The following is an 18,046-nucleotide window of genomic DNA, read 5'->3' as shown; positions in this document are numbered from 1 at the left end:
AGAGTAGTCTACAATTAGCCAACTCTGGAAAAACGATTCAGGGGTCCCATGGCTGCAGGGAGGCTGGAGAGACTTCCTGGAGGCACAGCCTGGGGAGGGGAGAGGTCAGTTCTGTTCGGGGATGGGAAGCCCAAACTAATCTCTCCTCTTCAAAACAAGTCAACATACGGGTCCCCCTGCCCAACCCACCACCCGCCGTTGCCAACCTCAATTACAGCAGTCTGTGTTTAAAAGATGGGGCGGCAGCCACGCAATTACCCTGAAGGATTAGTCTGTGGTGGCAGTGACATTGTTGCGGAGGAGAAGGGGAATGTATTCTGTGTAAAGAGGTGACCCTCCCTCGATGCCGGACCTTGGCATTAATCCCTCCCGGACCGATAAGTCCAGATATTCTTTCACAAGGTATGTTCAGGAGACAAAGAGATGAAACAGAGAGGAAGATAAGTATGTAGAGCGTAAAGAGCGGGCGAGAAGGGTAATAAGAAAAGGATACATGTAGCCTAATTATTTCACCGTAAATTCTGTTGGAAGTTCCAGGGGCTGGAGTCTGGTTTGGGAATTCACTCGACTGATTTACAAAAAAAGTTGCCTACTATTACTCGGCGTATCCGCGATAATAACATGTTTTGGATTTTGGGGAGATTTTCTCGAGAACACGGGTCCTTTTTCCTAATTGAAGGCTCAGACAAGACCGTCATTCTTAAACCGTTAATTAGCTTCAACCATCCTGCTGACTCCCTCCCTCAGAAATTAGCCCTAACCAGTAATTACACATGAAGGCTTGAGTTTGGTTTGCCATGAAGAAGAGCAGAGCTTCACGTGTGAGGAGGGATTTTGAATGTTATGTCGTTTCAATCCCAACATCTACGCCACGGCGAGCCTCGTTATAAAACAACCAGCCAGTTACATTGGTCGTCCCTGACTCCCTGTCGTCCCAAGGCCATTTCCATTGGAGTGTCGGTTGGTCGTTGGTGTTGCCCAGTCAGATGCCCTCTTCCTGTTATTCTACGTCCTTCTTCCAGTTAAAAGAGGCTCACATGGCTTGGGGTTGGAGTCACCATCTCATGGGTACCTCCTCCTGGCTTTGAATACTTTCCTGATAAGACAATCGACAGATCGGCTCACATCACACACACATTGTTGGCCGCGTGTCAAATCCTTAGGCCTAATTTCCATACATGCAGGGGTATCCCCTTTCTTTTCCACATTTCAATGACATGTGTGACATTGTTTTGCTGTGAAATTGGTCGTGTTTTTTTGTTGATGCGCGCCCACGACCCAGCAAGGTAAGTAATCTCCACGGAGAGCACTATTTAATCTGATGAGTGCCTTCATTTGCATCGTTCATTGTCTCGCCAATCACGATTGAAAACGAATGACCCAAGACTGATGGGGTCACTACTAAACTTATTTCAAGAAAACCCAAGTAAAAAAAAAAAAACACACCGGCGATCAAATCTGCCACTGTCATTGAGAACGATTCTCCATCGGAATACTGCCTAAGCGATTTGCGTACGTGAGAACTTTGGAAACAACCCCTTGTTTGAATGTCAAAAGAATGGTAGAAAAATACAGTATGTGAAGAAATAGGTCGATTGGCTAATAGACGATGATGGCGGTGCGTTGGGAGTTCTGTGGACTCAAAAGCTTGTTGTAGCTTGCATGAGGCCAACTGTGACTCTAGATATAAGTCTGTACGTCACCCACAGCTTCCTGCTTGGCTATAGCCACCAGCAGAGACTGTGTCTTTACCCAATCACCCTCTGTGTGTGTATGCCTGTAGACGTCACGTAATATTCCACTTCCGGTAATCGTACATAGTCATACTACCTGAAGTAGAACATCCACTGGAGTGGAAAATTTGATCGTTAACGTATTTAAAATGTGCTCTGTGTGTCATTGAGATTACACAGTAGGCCTGTGCTTTATGGGGTGAAATCACTTTCCAGATCGCAAATGCTTTCATGTCCTCGGCCAATTCAACTTGCAGAAGTGAGATGTAGCCTATGCCGTACAAATACTTCAATTCTGTTGCTCTATAAAAAGGTACGTTTGCATAAATCATGTCCAGAGAAAAAAAGAAAATGCTTGAAATGAATATAAAACACTATCATAAGCATTATTGGTTTCTGTGTGAAGAAGGAGTTCCAGTCTTTAACAGGCATATCAAAAGACACTGCTCTTAACTTCCACTATGTACTTCACATTGAAAACCCATTAGCCTACTTTTCCCTGAGCAATCCCAATGCCCAAATCCTGCTTAGTAGTCTAACATCACAGTACCACCACAGCAGAAATCCCACCCATGCCAGCCGGAGTGGTTCTGGCTCCGTCCCAAATGGCACCCTATTCCCTACGTGTAGTGCGCCACTTTGGAACAGACTCCTATGGGCCCTAGTCAAACGTAGCACTACATAGTGAATAGGGTGCCATTAGTGACAAAAGCCTTTGACTTCTCATACAGGGAAAACTTTCCTTACACAGAAAAATAGGTAATCCTTCCTTCCTTTTCCTGCTAAGAAACCCCAATCGGAGACTCTGTGCTCTCTTATTTCTCCTTACGACTCATAACGGGTCTACTTAAGCTATATTTATTTTGGCGCTTATTATATAAAAGGCAATACAAGTTGTGAGGAATATTTGGATGACAATCAAGCATGAGTTATGTACATATTTTCCTGATTCAAGCAATATTAAATCACTTACTGGATGGTAGAAGTATGTGTCTTCACAAATCAACAGCCAAAGACAACCAGGACACAGTGCTCTGAGCACGTAGAATATGGGTCTACTTTCAATGCAAATTAAAAGGTATATCCATATGCACTTGCACGCACACACACACACACACACACAAACACGCACGCACGCAAACACACACGGACACACATGCAAACACACACACACACACACACAAATGCTCTCTCTTCCACGAACGCGCACACAGACAGAGAGACAGCTAGATCATTTTACTTCAAATTATTGACAGTACATCTATAAATCGTGCTCCAGTGTTGGCCGCCCTCATGCCTAAGACCTTTTCAAAACAGACTGTTCCTCATTAGACCAGGACAAAAAAAAGAGGGGGGGAAAAAGGGAGAAAGAGCCGTATGAAAATTAAAAGGATGTGCACAGCTGCTTTAAATAGCCCTCTGATCTGTCCGTGCCAAGAGGCAGCTAGAGCCAGACTCATGCCGGAGGAGAGCCAAGCAGGGAAGGGAAGCATCATTAGGTAACTCGGTAAGGAATTAAGGCTAACCACTGTACCTCAATACCTGGGTTTCAGTCACCCTATAGATGATTGTTGAATAGCTGACGGCGTGACGTTGTGTGTTGTTTTTGCATTTGTTCAGACAATTATTTCACCACGCTGGAAGTTCAAGGGACTGTTTCGTTCGTGACTCTTTAAAAAAGGGTGGATAATATTACTTCCAAATAGTGTCACTACTTCCAAAAAAACAATTACATCAGAGACACATTAGTCATCAAATTAATATATAAGGGGCAGGAATAAAAAAGGTCAAAACCATCCAAGTGAAACCAATGAAACCAAAGAGAGAAATAGAAGTCAGTCAGCTGGTTGAAACTTCTCCCCTTCCATCCATCCACCCTTCCATTCCGTCACCTTCCCTGCAGCTGTTTGTACTAGGAGGGGCGCGTTGCCGTGAGAACCCACACCTTTCGGGGCCTGTCTGGTCCTGTCCCGTTCCCGTAGAGACAGGGGGGGGGTGTAATTAACTGTATATGTGGGAGACCTGTTACAGAGCGAGCTCAGACTGGCCTCTTCTCCTTCCTGTGCCAAGAATGATGCCGCTAAATCAGTCAGGTGCACAAGTCGGGGTATTCTTGTGCCCAAGCACCTGCCCCTTTGCCATCCCACCCAGTTCCCTTTTGGGTGGTATAATTTGTGTTCTTTTTTTTTTTGTAAACAGTTTTTGTTGTTGTTGTTCTGAGCCCACCGCCCCCAAGTCGTCGTGACTTCGTCAAGTTCGCCACTCCCCACACCGACCGCTGATCCGCCCTATACGGAGCACATGTGCGACGCTTGTGCCTTTCTCCCAGTCTGCCCTGCATGGAGTTTGGCACACCCGCCCAGGATCCAAAAATGCATGGCTTCACCAGTCGAGTGTGTAGCCATCTACCTAGTTCAAATGGTCAACAGAGCTGCCACAGAAGAGTAACACTTGGTTAGCATCATCGTTAACATTCAGTCTGGTTGGCTGATCACCAGTTCCTTTTAGAACCATAGCCGCGCGAAGGGTCCTGGAGGGGCTGCAGCACCCCTGACAAAATGTAAATACATCTGCCAAATAAATATAAATGACTGCTGTCTGTTCAGAAATACATGAAATAATTCAGAATAGCCTTCTACACCACAACTATAGGCCTATAATTTAGCCACAAAAGACCAATAGCTGCAGATTCTGTGGAGCCCAATGACAAGACATTAGCCTGAAGTTGGGAACAAGCAGCACATCTGAAGGTGAACAGCAGCTAAGAGAGGCCTTTCATAATATTTCAAATCCAATCGCGGGAAAACAGGTTGGAATCTATCTGCTGTAAGCTACCAAAATATTTGATCAACTTCCAAATATGCCTATTGGGCGAACATTGTTGTACAGAGTAAGGTATTGTAATGACCTGACGAGATCACAAAAGGAACAACTGTCCAGATAGAGAATTGAGTTTACAAATTGACGGTTTATTAACCCAACTTCTCACAGGCTACCGTTTGACCGTAGCCCACGCCAAATAAATGAAGGATACCCTATAAAAACAACCGTGACCTTCTCTTGTGAAGGCCAGACGTAAGAGAGAGAACAATGGCTAAACCTGGTCTTAACTTCCAGTGCTCCATCCCCCTGCCACACCACTCCGCCAACCACCAGGATGCCCGGCATCAGAACATTCCAGGCATTCCCGTGATTGGCAGAGAGCTGGTTGATTGGCATGGCGGACCCCGCGAACACTGGGTAATGGTAAGTACAACACAAACAACTAACAGCATAACACATAACGCACAGCTGTCTGTGCGGGCCGCTACAGTGTGTTTTTGGCACAAACACATCGGCCATTGTTGGCGAGTGAGCTGCGCATCATTGCGTGAGTCAGTGAAACCGGAAAGGCGGAGGCTATACGGACACTCCACATGTCCAAAGTGAAGACATATGTCTCGCAGCAAGAGTCAAGTGAAGATAAACGGACTCGGTTCAGTCGGTGATCCTGATGAGCCCTTCCCAGCTAGCTAGTTTAAGCTTGTGGGCTGTTATTGGCTACACACAAGCGGGAGTGAAGGACACTGTTCCCGTATTGTAGTGTTGCCGGCTTGCAGCGCAAACTCTCCCCATTGGGCAGTAGACTGTATCTCGGATAATGCCATTCAGATGGCTACTACCAATTTTACAAGTTATTTCTTGTGTAGGCTGTTATCTTATTCGAAATAAAATCACGTCTCACGTTGGCAAGCACCTTGATACAACATTCATTGGCACAGGCTTGTCGCTAGGTTAGTAAACTGGCATGTCACAGTGACATCCAGAGGGTGATCGATACTACAAGTCATTTCTCCCTGGCCCATCAAAATAAACATCACTTTCTTTTACAAGTTTTAACTAGCGCCATGCTGCTGTTGTTGCCAGCTAGCCAGCTATCAGGACAACCGACTGAACCGAATCCATTCGACTCCACACTGTTGACTAGTCGTGTGAGCCGCAGAAAGTTTATGACTCTAGTGACAAAATTAAGGAATTTAGAAGGGGGGGGGGGATTTTGGCAGGCAAGAAAATGGCCTTGCCGAAATCCTCTCCCCCCCTTCTAATTTCCATAGATGTTGTGGCCAGAGTGAAATACTTTCTGTGACACACACTACTAGTCAACATGAGCTACCAAAATGATCCTGAAGTGTGCCAGGCCTTCCAGTCCCAAGATGGAAGGGGGAGCTTTGGACAGGCAATAAAATGCGTCGCCCCCCCCCGCAATAAACATTTCAGAACAACTACTAGTCGAATAAGACATGGGGGAGATGAAGAATTTTGGCAAAGAGATTTATTTATAGACTAATACATTTTACAAATAGCCAAACCGAAAGCTGCAGACAATACTAGTGAAATCTCAACTAGCAAGCAAGTCGCAGCAATGAAGAATTGAGTGTGTGCGTGTTCACGAGAGGGGGGGGGGATTCTGGCAGGGGAGATTTTCGGCACAATAACGGCACAAATTAAGCACTGAATAGGTAGTCTAGACTCTAGCTAACCTCCATATACAAAAATATCCACACAAGCCACACATCATGAATTAGAAGATAATATTGATAATCTATATTATTAAGCTATTATTTAAAAGCATTGAAGATGTATCAAGCTAGCTAACTAGCAGATTTACAGCCATCAATAACATCAATGATCAGCTGACAGTTTACCCTCTTTTCCTGATGTCAATCATGTCTAACTACCAATCATATCTGTAACTGTCAATCATAACTAACTAGTTCCTTCCATTTCTTGTTTCTAATTTGTGGTGAGTGTGTTGTTGGAAGGGGGGGGGGCATTTTGAGCACCTGCCCCTGGAAGGTCCATGCACGGGCCCTGCTGCAAACCGCCACAGCACGGTCAGGCAGTCAGTCAGTCCAGTATTAACTCAGAACTAAAGGCCTAGCTATCGGCCTGAACAGTCCCAGACCTACAACAGAGGTTTAAATGAGCTTCATACGACTATGGTACAAACCCTTTGGAAAACACATGAAATAGTTATCTAAGCCTAACCTCAGTACAGGTAGTGTTAAGTAATGTGATGAGGACTCTACTCGTAGACAGCTATAGTAGGTAGTGTCAGTACCAGACTTTCATGGGACACCTGGATGTACTCAGTGAATTATTGGACAGGTGAACTTGACTAATGCTACGCCAGGGCGCATGTCTCATGCGGTGAATGGAACAGACTCACGCCTCTGGGGCGCTGAGTTACCGCAGAATGGATCTGTTATAAAACTATGAAGTAGGACCAAAGGAAGAGCTATAAAGACCAAGCACTTTCAAATAAAAATGGATAAATAACGTGAGGAAAGAGACTGCAGTCCAGTGGACTGACTCTCTCCATCTCCCCTTTCTCTCCCTAACTGTTGCCAAAAGCAGCTCAGTTCAAAGGGTTTGTTCAAGCTCCTTAAAATACTCTTAAAATGAAATGTAAAAAGTTGAATGTTTCTGTTCAGAGTCAAATGGCTTCTTTGAGGAGTTCATTTAAAACCACATGGGATATAATACAAAGTGTATTTTTTTTTTTAAATGTCTAATCATGTCAAAAACGTTTATGCAATGCAGGCAATCGTGGGGTGAAACGCAACAAGAGGTAATAAGAAGAGATGGGACCTGCATAACTGGACTGCTTCATTAGCGCCCCCTGCTGACTAAGACCAGACCTGTCACAGACAGGAGACATGGACATTTCCCTGCTGCTGTCTGCCAACTGAAGACAACATTAGCACAAGTGAGGGAACAAGGCTTTGCTGTGCCATCCTCTGAAATGTACGAGTTTGTCAACCGACTGGAGAGATGTAGATGATTTCAATGGAAATCAGACAGAAAAAGGCATCAAAGAAGAAGAGTGGGGGAGAGATGAGGCTGGGACAGTGCTGTTGCTTGCAGTTGAAAACAAGGCTTCCCTCCCTCCCTCCCGTCCATCCCAGTCCAGTCACCAGCGAGCTTCTCAATCCTCCCCTGCTCCTATCCCAGTCCAGTCCACATAACTAGCAGGCCTCGTCTTAATCTCCTTACATAACGTCAGCCCGTGACCTCGGCCAAGGAGACGGGTTGCGTCAGTCGGACAGGCTTTGTCCTAAATGAACTCCCCTCCTCCCACCGGTGCACAGATCAACACACACACACACGATGTAGACCAGGGATGTCAAACAAATTTTGTCTGTGGGTCGTATTCGGTCTTCGCCAAGGTCCGGAGGGACGCACTGATTAGAAAAATATATATAAACAATAGTCCTCTATCCATCGCTTTTGGAATTTTCGATGCTCCATGACTATCCAGCTTTGGTTTCGGTGATTCTTAGTAACGTGGAAAAAGTGAAGACACTGTATAATATAGGTCCATTATCATTTCTACACAGTTTTGATATGGTTTTAGTCTTTTCAATGTAGACAGAGGGTTGTTTTTCCCTGGTATAAAAAAAAATTATACAATAAAAAAAGTTTACTCAAACCACCCGGGGGCCTGAATGGGCCTGCAGGACTTGAGTTGACACGTGATGTAGACACTTCACCCACTGTGTACGTTCACTGGCTCTTGCTCAACTTTTACAAACAAAATCCTAAAAGGCCTGTAGAAGATCCTTGTTGCCTGTTATAACACGAGCAGGGCAGGAGAAAGGTGATGTACAGTAGTAGTGTTTCTATCACCCAGGGAAAGATCTGCCTAATAACGTGTAAACGCCGAAGAGAGGCTAAGAGACTGAAGCTACTACAGGTTCATCTCTCCAGCTCTCCTTGTGCCTCAACTTCCTTATACGTTTTTGCAACAGAGAATAGCTAGAATTAGCCTCGTTGTCGATAACTATCCTTACCTGTGCTGTGTCGTCTTTATTCCCTAGCTTTGTGCTCTTTTCCATTCATTCTCTCTATTATTTTCCCCTCTTTCACTCCAGTCCATCATTTCCATTTTTTTTTGTTAAAGAAAGGGACCGGTTGCTCTGTCACGGAAATTGAGGGTGAAACACATCTTATCCAGATTTATAGAAAGGGCTCCTGTGAAGTGGACCGTTTGGGGGAGAGCCGAGCGACCAGACAGAGACTGCTTTGGTTCATCTGGCCGTTTGGCTACGGTCCTGTTTTCAGAAAGCAGCCGCTTCAAAGGAATAATTCCTTTTACAGTCTAGTGGCCAGACACACTGCCTCACGCCTCGTACCCTTTTAACACCTAACAGAAGAAAAGGAGTCTCTCACTAATCAGGTTGTATGTAGCGGGACCTTTAATATTCTAGATACCTTTACAAGGGTAAAGGTCTTATGGGGTCAAGCTGGACCTCATATAGCATACGAGTTCTGTCCAAACGGACAATCCAAATGAAATAAAGTTACATGATCTCACTGTGGATTTATTTGATAATGATTTGGGCTCCATGAAGCAGGTTCAAAGGGATAATCCCTAACTGACTGGCCCATCCCAGGATGTGAGTCTTACCTTCGAGGCCTGTCGGCGGTCAGGGCACTCAGGATGCTGGCACACCACCCAGTCCTCCTCCTGAACAGGCTTCTCGTCTGGAACACACAGCAGAGGAAAGACCATGAGAAACACACACCTCTGTAGAAGATAACACACACACAGACCTAATAAATATGTCACCCTCGACCACTGCTACTCTAACTTCCGCGATGCATACAAAGTCCTCCCCCGCCCTCCCTTCGGCAAATCTGACCACGATGCCATCTTGCTCCTTCCGTCATATAGGCAGAAACTCAAACAGGATGTACCGGTGACGAGAACCATCAAACGCTGGTCCGACCAATCGGAAGCCACGCTTTAAGAATGTTTTGATCACGCGGACTGGAATATGTTTCCGGTCAGCCTCCGAGAAAAACATTGACCTAAACGCTGACTCAGTAAGTGCGTTTATAAAGAAGTGCATTGGAGAGGTTGTACCCACTGTGACTATTAAAAGGAATCCAGCCACGTCACTGACACCGACGTCATGCTTCCAGACAAACTAAACACCATCTTTGCCCGCTTCGAGGATAATACATTGCCACTGTCGCGGCCTGCTATCAAGGACAGCACCACCCCCTCTCCTTCTCCATGGCTGACGTGAGTCCTTCAGTCAAGGATCATATCAACTCCACCTTACCGGTCACCCTAGATCCACTTCAGTTCACATACAGCCCCAATAGATCCACAGGTTTGCAGACGACACAACAGTAGTGGGCTTGATTACCAACAATGACGAGAAAACCTGCAGGGAGGAAGTGAGGGCACTCGGAGGAAAATAACCTCTCACTCAACGTCAACAAAAAGGAGATGATCGTGGACTTCAGGTAACAGCAGGCGGTGCACCTCCCTATCCACATCAAAGGGACAGCAGTGGAGAAGGTGGAAAGTTAAGTTCCTCTGCATATCACAGACAAACTGAAATGGTCCACTCACGCAGACAGTGTGGTGAACAAGGCGCAACAGTGCCTCTTCAACCACAAGAGGCCTAAAACATTTGGCTTGTTAACCAAAACCCAGACTAACTTTTACAGATGCACAATTGAGAGCATCCTGTCGGGCTGTATCATAGCCTGGTACGGCAACTGCACCACCCTCAACCGCAAGGCTCTCCAGTGGGTGGTGCGGTCTGCACAACGCATCACCGGGGGCAAACTACCTGCCCTCCAGGACACCTACACCACCCGATGTCACAGGAAGGCCAAAAAGATCAATTAAAGACAACAACCACTAGAGTCACTGCCGGTTCACACCGCTATCATCCAGAAGGCGAGGTCAGTACAGGTGCATCAAAGCTGGGACCGAGAGACTGAAAAACAGCTTCTATCTCAAGGCCATCAGACTGTCAAACAGACATCACTAACTCAGAGAGGCTGCTGCCCACATTGAGACCCAATCACTAGTCACTTTACACAATGCACTCTAAATAATGCCACTTTAATAATGTTTACATATCTTACAATACTCATATCACATGTATATACGGTATTTTATACCATCTACTGCACCTTGCCTACGCCGCTCGGCCGTCGCTCATCCATATACTTACATGTACACATTCTCATTCACCCCTTTAGACTTGTGTGTATTGGGTAGTTGTTGGGGAAATTGTTAGATTACTTGTTAGACATTATTGCAGTGTCAGAACTAGAAGCACAAGCATTTCGCTACACTCACATTAACATCTGCTAACCATGTGACCAATAACATTTGACTTGAAAACATACTGTAAACCCATCAGGCCTGAGAATGCTCTATATATAGGGTGTAAGAGTTCAATTGAAAGACAGAGAAAACGGCATTGTTGCCAAAAGTGTCCAGACATGACAGAGCTGTACTGCAATAACTTTCCAAGAACCTTGGAATAGCAGACCTGTCCACAATGACGACTGTGTCTCTCCCACTCTTTCTTATACTCCATCTTGAGTATATAATATGTTAAACAACAGGCTCCGGGATCAATGCCGATCATCCGATCTAGCCAACTAGAATCCATGTAAAGACAAGTGGTGAGTGGCTAGTGCCAGCCAAAAGAGGTTTTGAATAAGAAGCACACAGACTGCAGAAATCTCAATATCAAAACTGATTCCTTCACAAAAACACAGGAGCAACCAGAAACTAAAACATACCCAGTTCTGAGCCCAAAAGTTAACTCTGTTTGTACATGAGCTACAGAGAGAGGACCTCAAAAGTACCTGTTAACCTTCTTAAATGAGACAAAACAAGTCTTAAACCCCACTCACGCCAAGAAACAGGTCTGGATCAAGGGCTGCGATACAACTTACTAAAATCCCCCAAAACACACCTGTTGTTCTTCCACTACAGGCATGGCACAAGGCAGGGATAGCAGCAGGGCAGGGGCAATCCCTCCCAGAGTCTGTCCCTCCTGCCTTGCCTGGGAGCAGGCCGAGACGTGCTCTCACTCATCCTGGGCCTCTGCCAACACCACCTCTGTTAATGACTCCTTCTAGGTTTACAGGCAGCACACTGCGCAGGGAGAAACACATTTTTATTCAGAGTTTTTTCTTCTTTCAGGGGCACTTTTCCTCAAACTACAAGTCTTTATGACACTTGTCTAGTCCTAAAGGTAGCAATTATGCACTGCAGAACTGTTTTCGGCCAGTGCAGAGGAAATGGAAAAGCTCCGCTATGAGGTCCGCAGAGGCAGCCAGCCACAGAGGTGACCCAAGCTCCAGGTAATGGCCGACCAGGGGTCTGCTTCTTGATCTCTGACTCTTGACCCTGTAGCAACACTCTCACCTGTGAAGTTCATGATATTCTGTCTTCTCATATAGCTAGCTGCCTATACCTCTGTGTACCATACCTTTACTATGGGACTCTTCCTCCCGCCCTCGGTCTTCCCCCCTTTTGTCTCTCCAGCTCACTCGCCTCCCGTCACCATCTCTCCTGCTTTGGATCACTTTGTACCCTCGCACTCCACTTTTCCCCTTTCTCTGCCTATTTGCCCCTCGCTGCCTGTGTGTGTCTCTCTCTCTCTCTGATGGACAGGAATTCCTGAACTCAGCACTGCTGATTAAGCCAAAAACAAACAAACACAAGGCCACATGTGACAGCAGGACAATGAGTTGATGCACACCAAAGAGACAGCAGAGCGTTCAGCCTGCACAGCCTTTCCCTTGCTCTCTCTACGGCTCCCAGTGCCTCAAGTCGGAGGCATAACGTCAATTAACAAAAGACACAGCATTGAGTGGCAAGCAAGTCACTTTCATACAGCAATAAATAGAAAAGGGATGTGTAAGGCCATGATAATGAAAACAGGGTATTTTGTACCATGGCCACAACTGGCTGAAGGCCCCCGTAGCCCAGTCCGATCCTGTGTGCTGTAATCAACTCTTCCATCATTGTCAAGTCAAAGGCCAACATCATGGTCAAAAGGAATTGGATAAAGCCCTTCGAGTAGACCACCAGGCTACTAACTCTACCTCCCTCCCTCATTTCACCCATAAACCTTACATCACATCACCTCATTCTCCCTCAGACCCGCACAGCCTCACCAGCACAGCTCCATGTTTAGGCAGAGCGAGGCAGAGCCAAGAGTACGTTTCGCCGCAAGCCTTGAGCACACTTTTACACGGAATGTTAAGAATGCCTCAGTCCTGCATTCAATTTGCTGAGCTTTGCCGTGGCACATCGGGCGTCTGAGGCTGAGCTATTCTCTGTTTGTTCCGTTTTATTCCCCCCTCTCTCATTTGAAAGGGAGGGCGATTGTCTGAGCCGGTCGCACACAGGCCAGGAAGAGGATTATTATGCAATGGCCGCCGTCGACCGTCTCCTAGAAGACAAAAGACAGATGGCAGATGGAGAGCTTGCTGCCCTGCCAGGGAACAAGGTGTTTCCTAGTCCTGGGACTGGCAGAGATGTGTTGCACTCTATTGAGCTGCATGTGCGGCAGGGTAGCCTAGTGGTTAGAGCGTTGGACTAGTAACCGAAAGGTTGCAAGTTCGAATCCCCGAGCTGACAAGGTACAAATCTGTCGTTCTGCCCCTGAACAGGCAGTTAACCCACTGTTCCTAGGCCATCATTGAATAATATAAGAATTTGTTCTTAACTGACTTGCCTAGTAAAATAAAAGGTACAAAAAAAATAAAAAATAATAATGCGTCAGCATAGCTTATTTCAGTGTCAAAGGCGGGCTGGAAGGAACTCTGCATCTGTGCCAAATTGTCCCAGCAAGAAGCCCCATTACAAAACAGATTCATTGTTAAGATGTCTTCACACTAAAGAGCATCTGCTATAAAAACACAAACACCTTTTCCCGGCGCTACCACTGTGTGATGTAACTGGGGAGGCAAAGATAAGGATGGGAAACGTGATGGTAAGGGTAGGCAACAACACATCCGCCACGTGGGCCCCTCAGGAGTGCGTGCTTAGTCCCCTTCAGTACTCCCTGTTTACCCATGACTGTGTGGCCACGCACGACTCCAGCACCATCATTAAGTTTTCCAACGACATGACAGTGGTAGGCCTGATCAACGACGATGATGAGACAGCCTATTAGGGAGGAGGTCAGAGACCTGGCAGTGTGGTGCCAGGACAACTACCTCTCCCTCAACATCAGCAAGACAAAGGACCTGACTGGAGCCAACCGGAAAGGGAGGCCTGAGCACGCCTCCATTCACATCAACAGGGCTGCAGTGGAGTGGTTTGAGAGCTTCGAGTTCCTTAGTATCCACATCACTAAGGACCAATCATAATTCAAACACACCAACACAGTTCTGAAGAGGGCATGACAATGACTCTTCCCCCTCAGGGGGCTGAAAAGATTTGGCATGGGCCCTCAGATCCTGAAATAGTTCTACAGCTGCACCATTGAGAGCATCTTGACTGGCTGCATCACCGCTTGGTATGGCAAATGCTTGGCATCCGACCCTAAGGGTAGTGCGTACGGCCCAGTACATCACTGGGGCCAAGCTTCATGCCATCCAGGACCTCTATACTAGGCAGTGTTAGAGGAAGGCCCTAAAAATTGTTAAAGACTCCAGCCACTCAAATCATAGACTGTTCTCTCTGCTATCGCACGGCAAGCGGTACCTGAGCACCAAGTCTGGGACCAAAAGGCTCCTGAACAGCTTCTACCCCCAAGCGATAAGACTGCTGAACAGTTAACAAAATGGCTACCCTTTCTATTTGCATTGACTCTCTTGCACACTCATTGGATTTTACCCACACACATACTACACTGACACTCCAACACACACACACACGCATATTAGCACACACACACACTGCTGCTACTACTCTGTTTATTATATATCCTGATTGCCTAGTCACTTTTACCCCTACCCACATGTACAGGGCTCCCGAGTGGCACAGCAGTCTAAGGCACTGCACCTCAGTGCTAGAGGTGTCAATACAGACCCTGGTTCGATTCCAGGCTGTATCACAACCGGCCATGATTGGGAGTCCCATGGGCGGGGCACAATTGGCCCCAGCATCGTCCGGGTTTGGCCAGGGTAGGTTGTCATTGTAAATAAGAGTTTGTTCTTAACTGACTTGTCTAGTTAAATAAAAGTGTAATAAAACATTACCTCAATTATCTCACCCCTGCACCCCTTACCCCTGCACAATGACTCGGTACTGGTACTCCTTGTATATAGTCTCGTTATTGTTATTTTATTGTGTTAACATTTTCTTTTTTAATATTTTAAAAAATATATTAATTCTGCATTGTTGAGAAAGGGTTCGTAGGTAAGCATTTCACCTTCTACACCTGTTGTATTCGGGCGTATGTGACAAATAAAATTAGTTTTGATTAATTAGACCACCACCATTATTGAAACCCTGGCACTCTTGTAGCCTGGTCCAGATTTGTTTTGTGGTGTCTTGCCAATTTCATAGAAGTTGGCAAAACCGCACAAACAGATCTGGGACCAGGCAAGTACTCTTGTACACTCGGCAGAAATGGTGGCCTGAGCAGAGCAGCCGGGGCGGCCTGGCTGGGCCTTGTTATTCCAGAACAGCAAACGACAGACCAGTTGTTATTAATGGAGCAGCATATTCAGTGGCAGTCAGTGGGGCCTGAACAAAGTCATCCTGTTGATGTTGTTTTACCCCTGTAGTGGCACACACACACACACACACACATACATCTAAAAACAAGGCCACACAGTGCTTCCTCCACTACCAAAGTCCCCAGCAGAGCACAACAATGAGAAACTATTTAGAACAGAAGAGGCAGATAGTGGAGGGTGGATCACTATTTGGATGCAGGAAAAAAAAAATGTATTTCACCGATTTGTTTGAGTTTCAGGCTGTGTCTGGATAACAGTATACAACAACGTAGTTGAAAAGGGGAAATACATTTTTAGTTCAATCGAATGTTGACAGAGACATAACTGAGAATAAAAATATATATATATTTTTAAAGTGCCAAAAACGTCACCAAACTGAAAGCATAATTCTGTCTTATAACCATATTTAAGAGTGTCATGTGGGGATCATTCATTACATAAGCAGAATGTTTGAATGCCTTAATGTCTAACTGAGCAGCACCATACAACACCAGGTCATTTCAGTTGATTATTTAATGTGATTTGATCCCGTGTCGGGGCAAGTGCTATGGAATGAAATGGCACAGAGCGAAAGGGTGGAGAGGTGTGTTCCTCCGTTATTGGGGCCTGCATCCTGACTATAGGTTAAAGAATGCTACAGTAGTGTGTACTACATTCAGGGGATAAGGGGAGACGGAAAGGACTGCCCAAGCCACAGCCCCACAGTCTTAGAAAACAAAATGGCTACCTAAAATTATCTTCTTTAAGTGTCCCTCAGCTGACCCTGTAGTAGAACCCTTAATGGTTCCAGGTAGAGACTTTTTTTTTTTTTTTTGCAATAAATATTTATTAGATTTTTTTAAGAGCGCAGTCCCCTCGGCAACCCTTACCCCAGCCTAGTTGAGAAATGTGTTCAGTAGCAGTAGAGTTGAGGCTTAATTACAAGGACTGTAGGACCAGGTAGGGATCAAAGACCTGCAGTTCAGTTCTATCTGTGGCAGTCAGACGTTCCACTTCTTCTAGAACACAAAGGTCTACTCTGCAGACACCTGAAACTGCCCAGCGACTCAGCAGACAAAGCAGAGGCAGACCTCCAAGAAACTGCTGGCCTGGCTGGGTCTGGGAGGATTGGATAAGAGCATTCCTGTAGCCAGCCCTAGCCCAAAGTTATTACATCCCTTTTCCCTTTCACTAATGGCATAGAGGGCAGTGGACGGGGGAAAGCAGAAGCACTGAGTGGAGAAAGACAGTAACGCAATTCAGCTGTCCTTGTGTCAGTCCCAAAACGCACCCTGTTTCCTATATAGTGCACTACTTTCGACCAGAGCCTAGTCAAAAGTAGTACACCTTATAACAAAATAGGGTGTCATTTGGAACGTCGACCGATAGTATGCACTCACTCCTTCTTTTGTGGTAAATATTTCATCTCCACAACAGCAGCTGTTCCTATCCCCATTCGCTTCTCGGCTACTCTCATTTGAGGTGCTCTCTATGCCAGGTCACTGAGTGTCGAGTGCTTTCCACGGACTGAACGGAAGAAGAGAGCAATGGAAAGAAAAGAAAAAGCTTTCCATGATGGTGCTGAAATTCTGGAGGTCAGATCTCTGATGTATAACTACATGGCATCGCCATCTGCTAGCAGAGCAACCGGCTACATTTCATTCTTCAAGTTGGTCAGTGTCATATGACAACGTGGCTGATTCAGATCAATTATACAACATCATAGGCCTAATGGTAAATGTCAAATGCTAGGCTTCATGGAGTCAGTTACCATGATCATCTTCCAATGGAATCAAATTCCCCCTGCCAGTGCCATTCAGTCTAAATGGAAGTAAGCATGCAATGATCATGTTATTACTCACATACCACAATCAGCTAGGTCAAAGGTCCCCCCCCCCTTGAATATATAATCGGATGTGTGTACTTATCCTGTGTGCTCGATCCTAATGCTTACCGCACAGATCATGGACGACGTCCAGAGAGGAAGACCAGGAGTAGTGCTCTGCCACCTGCTCGGTGAGGTAGGAGGGGAGGGTCTCCAGCTCATACGCCCCTCTCTTCTTCCAATACAGGAACATGGTAACCAACCCCAGAGTCTCCCTCACTCTCAACCCTAACTATGGACCTTAAACTCTTCAACCTTACCTAAACAACCTACAAATCCTGTCCCCCGATCACTGTACTCGGCTGACACTAATGCCACACCGACATTATGCATTATTTTACCCACAACTACCTACATCTTCCCTTCCTTGCTACATCAAACTCATCTCTGAATCCATCTTCAGACTCCAACTCTCCAATGTAGTCCAACTCTTCAAATCTGCCAACAGCTCATTCAACTTCATTCAAAAAAACTGCACCTGCAAAACTAGGCTATATTACCTCATCCCGCTCAACCACTAAACACTTGCTTTGAACCTTCTCTCCAAGCCATGCACCAGAGCTCCTCGCTTCATGTCCAACTGGGCATAAATGAATCAAGATTTCCATTTTAACTGGGTTTTTCATTAGCTCTCTGAAGAAACCAAACCACCGTCTTGGTTTGAAACTGTCTGTTCTTCAGATCACCTAACATTAAAACAGACAGCTCTGACACCTGACTCATCAACACCCTCCAGGATCTGGATTGTAGCTCCAACCCAGCAGAAGAAGACAGGTCTAAACCCTCCACTCCAACTGTGCTCTGGTTTCAACACCTTGAAGAACCTAACGTATCCTCATAAACCCCCCCCCCCCCCAAAAAAACACCAACTAAAATGTTCTCTCTTTGGTCTTGGTAACTTGTCTCTTCCGGTTGCTCCTTCAGCCCTCCTGAAGTCAAGGTGTTA

The 18,046-nt window shown here is 45.9% G+C and overlaps 1 protein-coding gene across 3 annotated transcripts in view; it reads right to left on the bottom strand.

Annotated features, from left to right (window-relative positions):
• LOC135528381 (pleckstrin homology domain-containing family G member 5-like) overlaps positions 1-18,046 on the bottom strand; it is a 65,340-nt gene that overhangs the window by 35,269 nt on the left and 12,025 nt on the right. For all 3 annotated transcript variants that reach the window (XM_064957426.1, XM_064957428.1, XM_064957427.1), the window contains exon 2: positions 9,184-9,260. In XM_064957426.1, the coding sequence (XP_064813498.1) occupies positions 9,184-9,260 (77 nt within the window). The remainder of the gene's footprint in view (positions 1-9,183; positions 9,261-18,046) is intronic.

The sequence above is a fragment of the Oncorhynchus masou genome, chromosome 33, assembly GCF_036934945.1.
Source record: "Oncorhynchus masou masou isolate Uvic2021 chromosome 33, UVic_Omas_1.1, whole genome shotgun sequence".
NCBI classification, from domain to species: domain Eukaryota; kingdom Metazoa; phylum Chordata; class Actinopteri; order Salmoniformes; family Salmonidae; genus Oncorhynchus; species Oncorhynchus masou.
The sequence above is the reverse complement of the archived record's forward strand: the minus strand, read 5'-3'. Positions and strand labels throughout refer to the sequence as shown.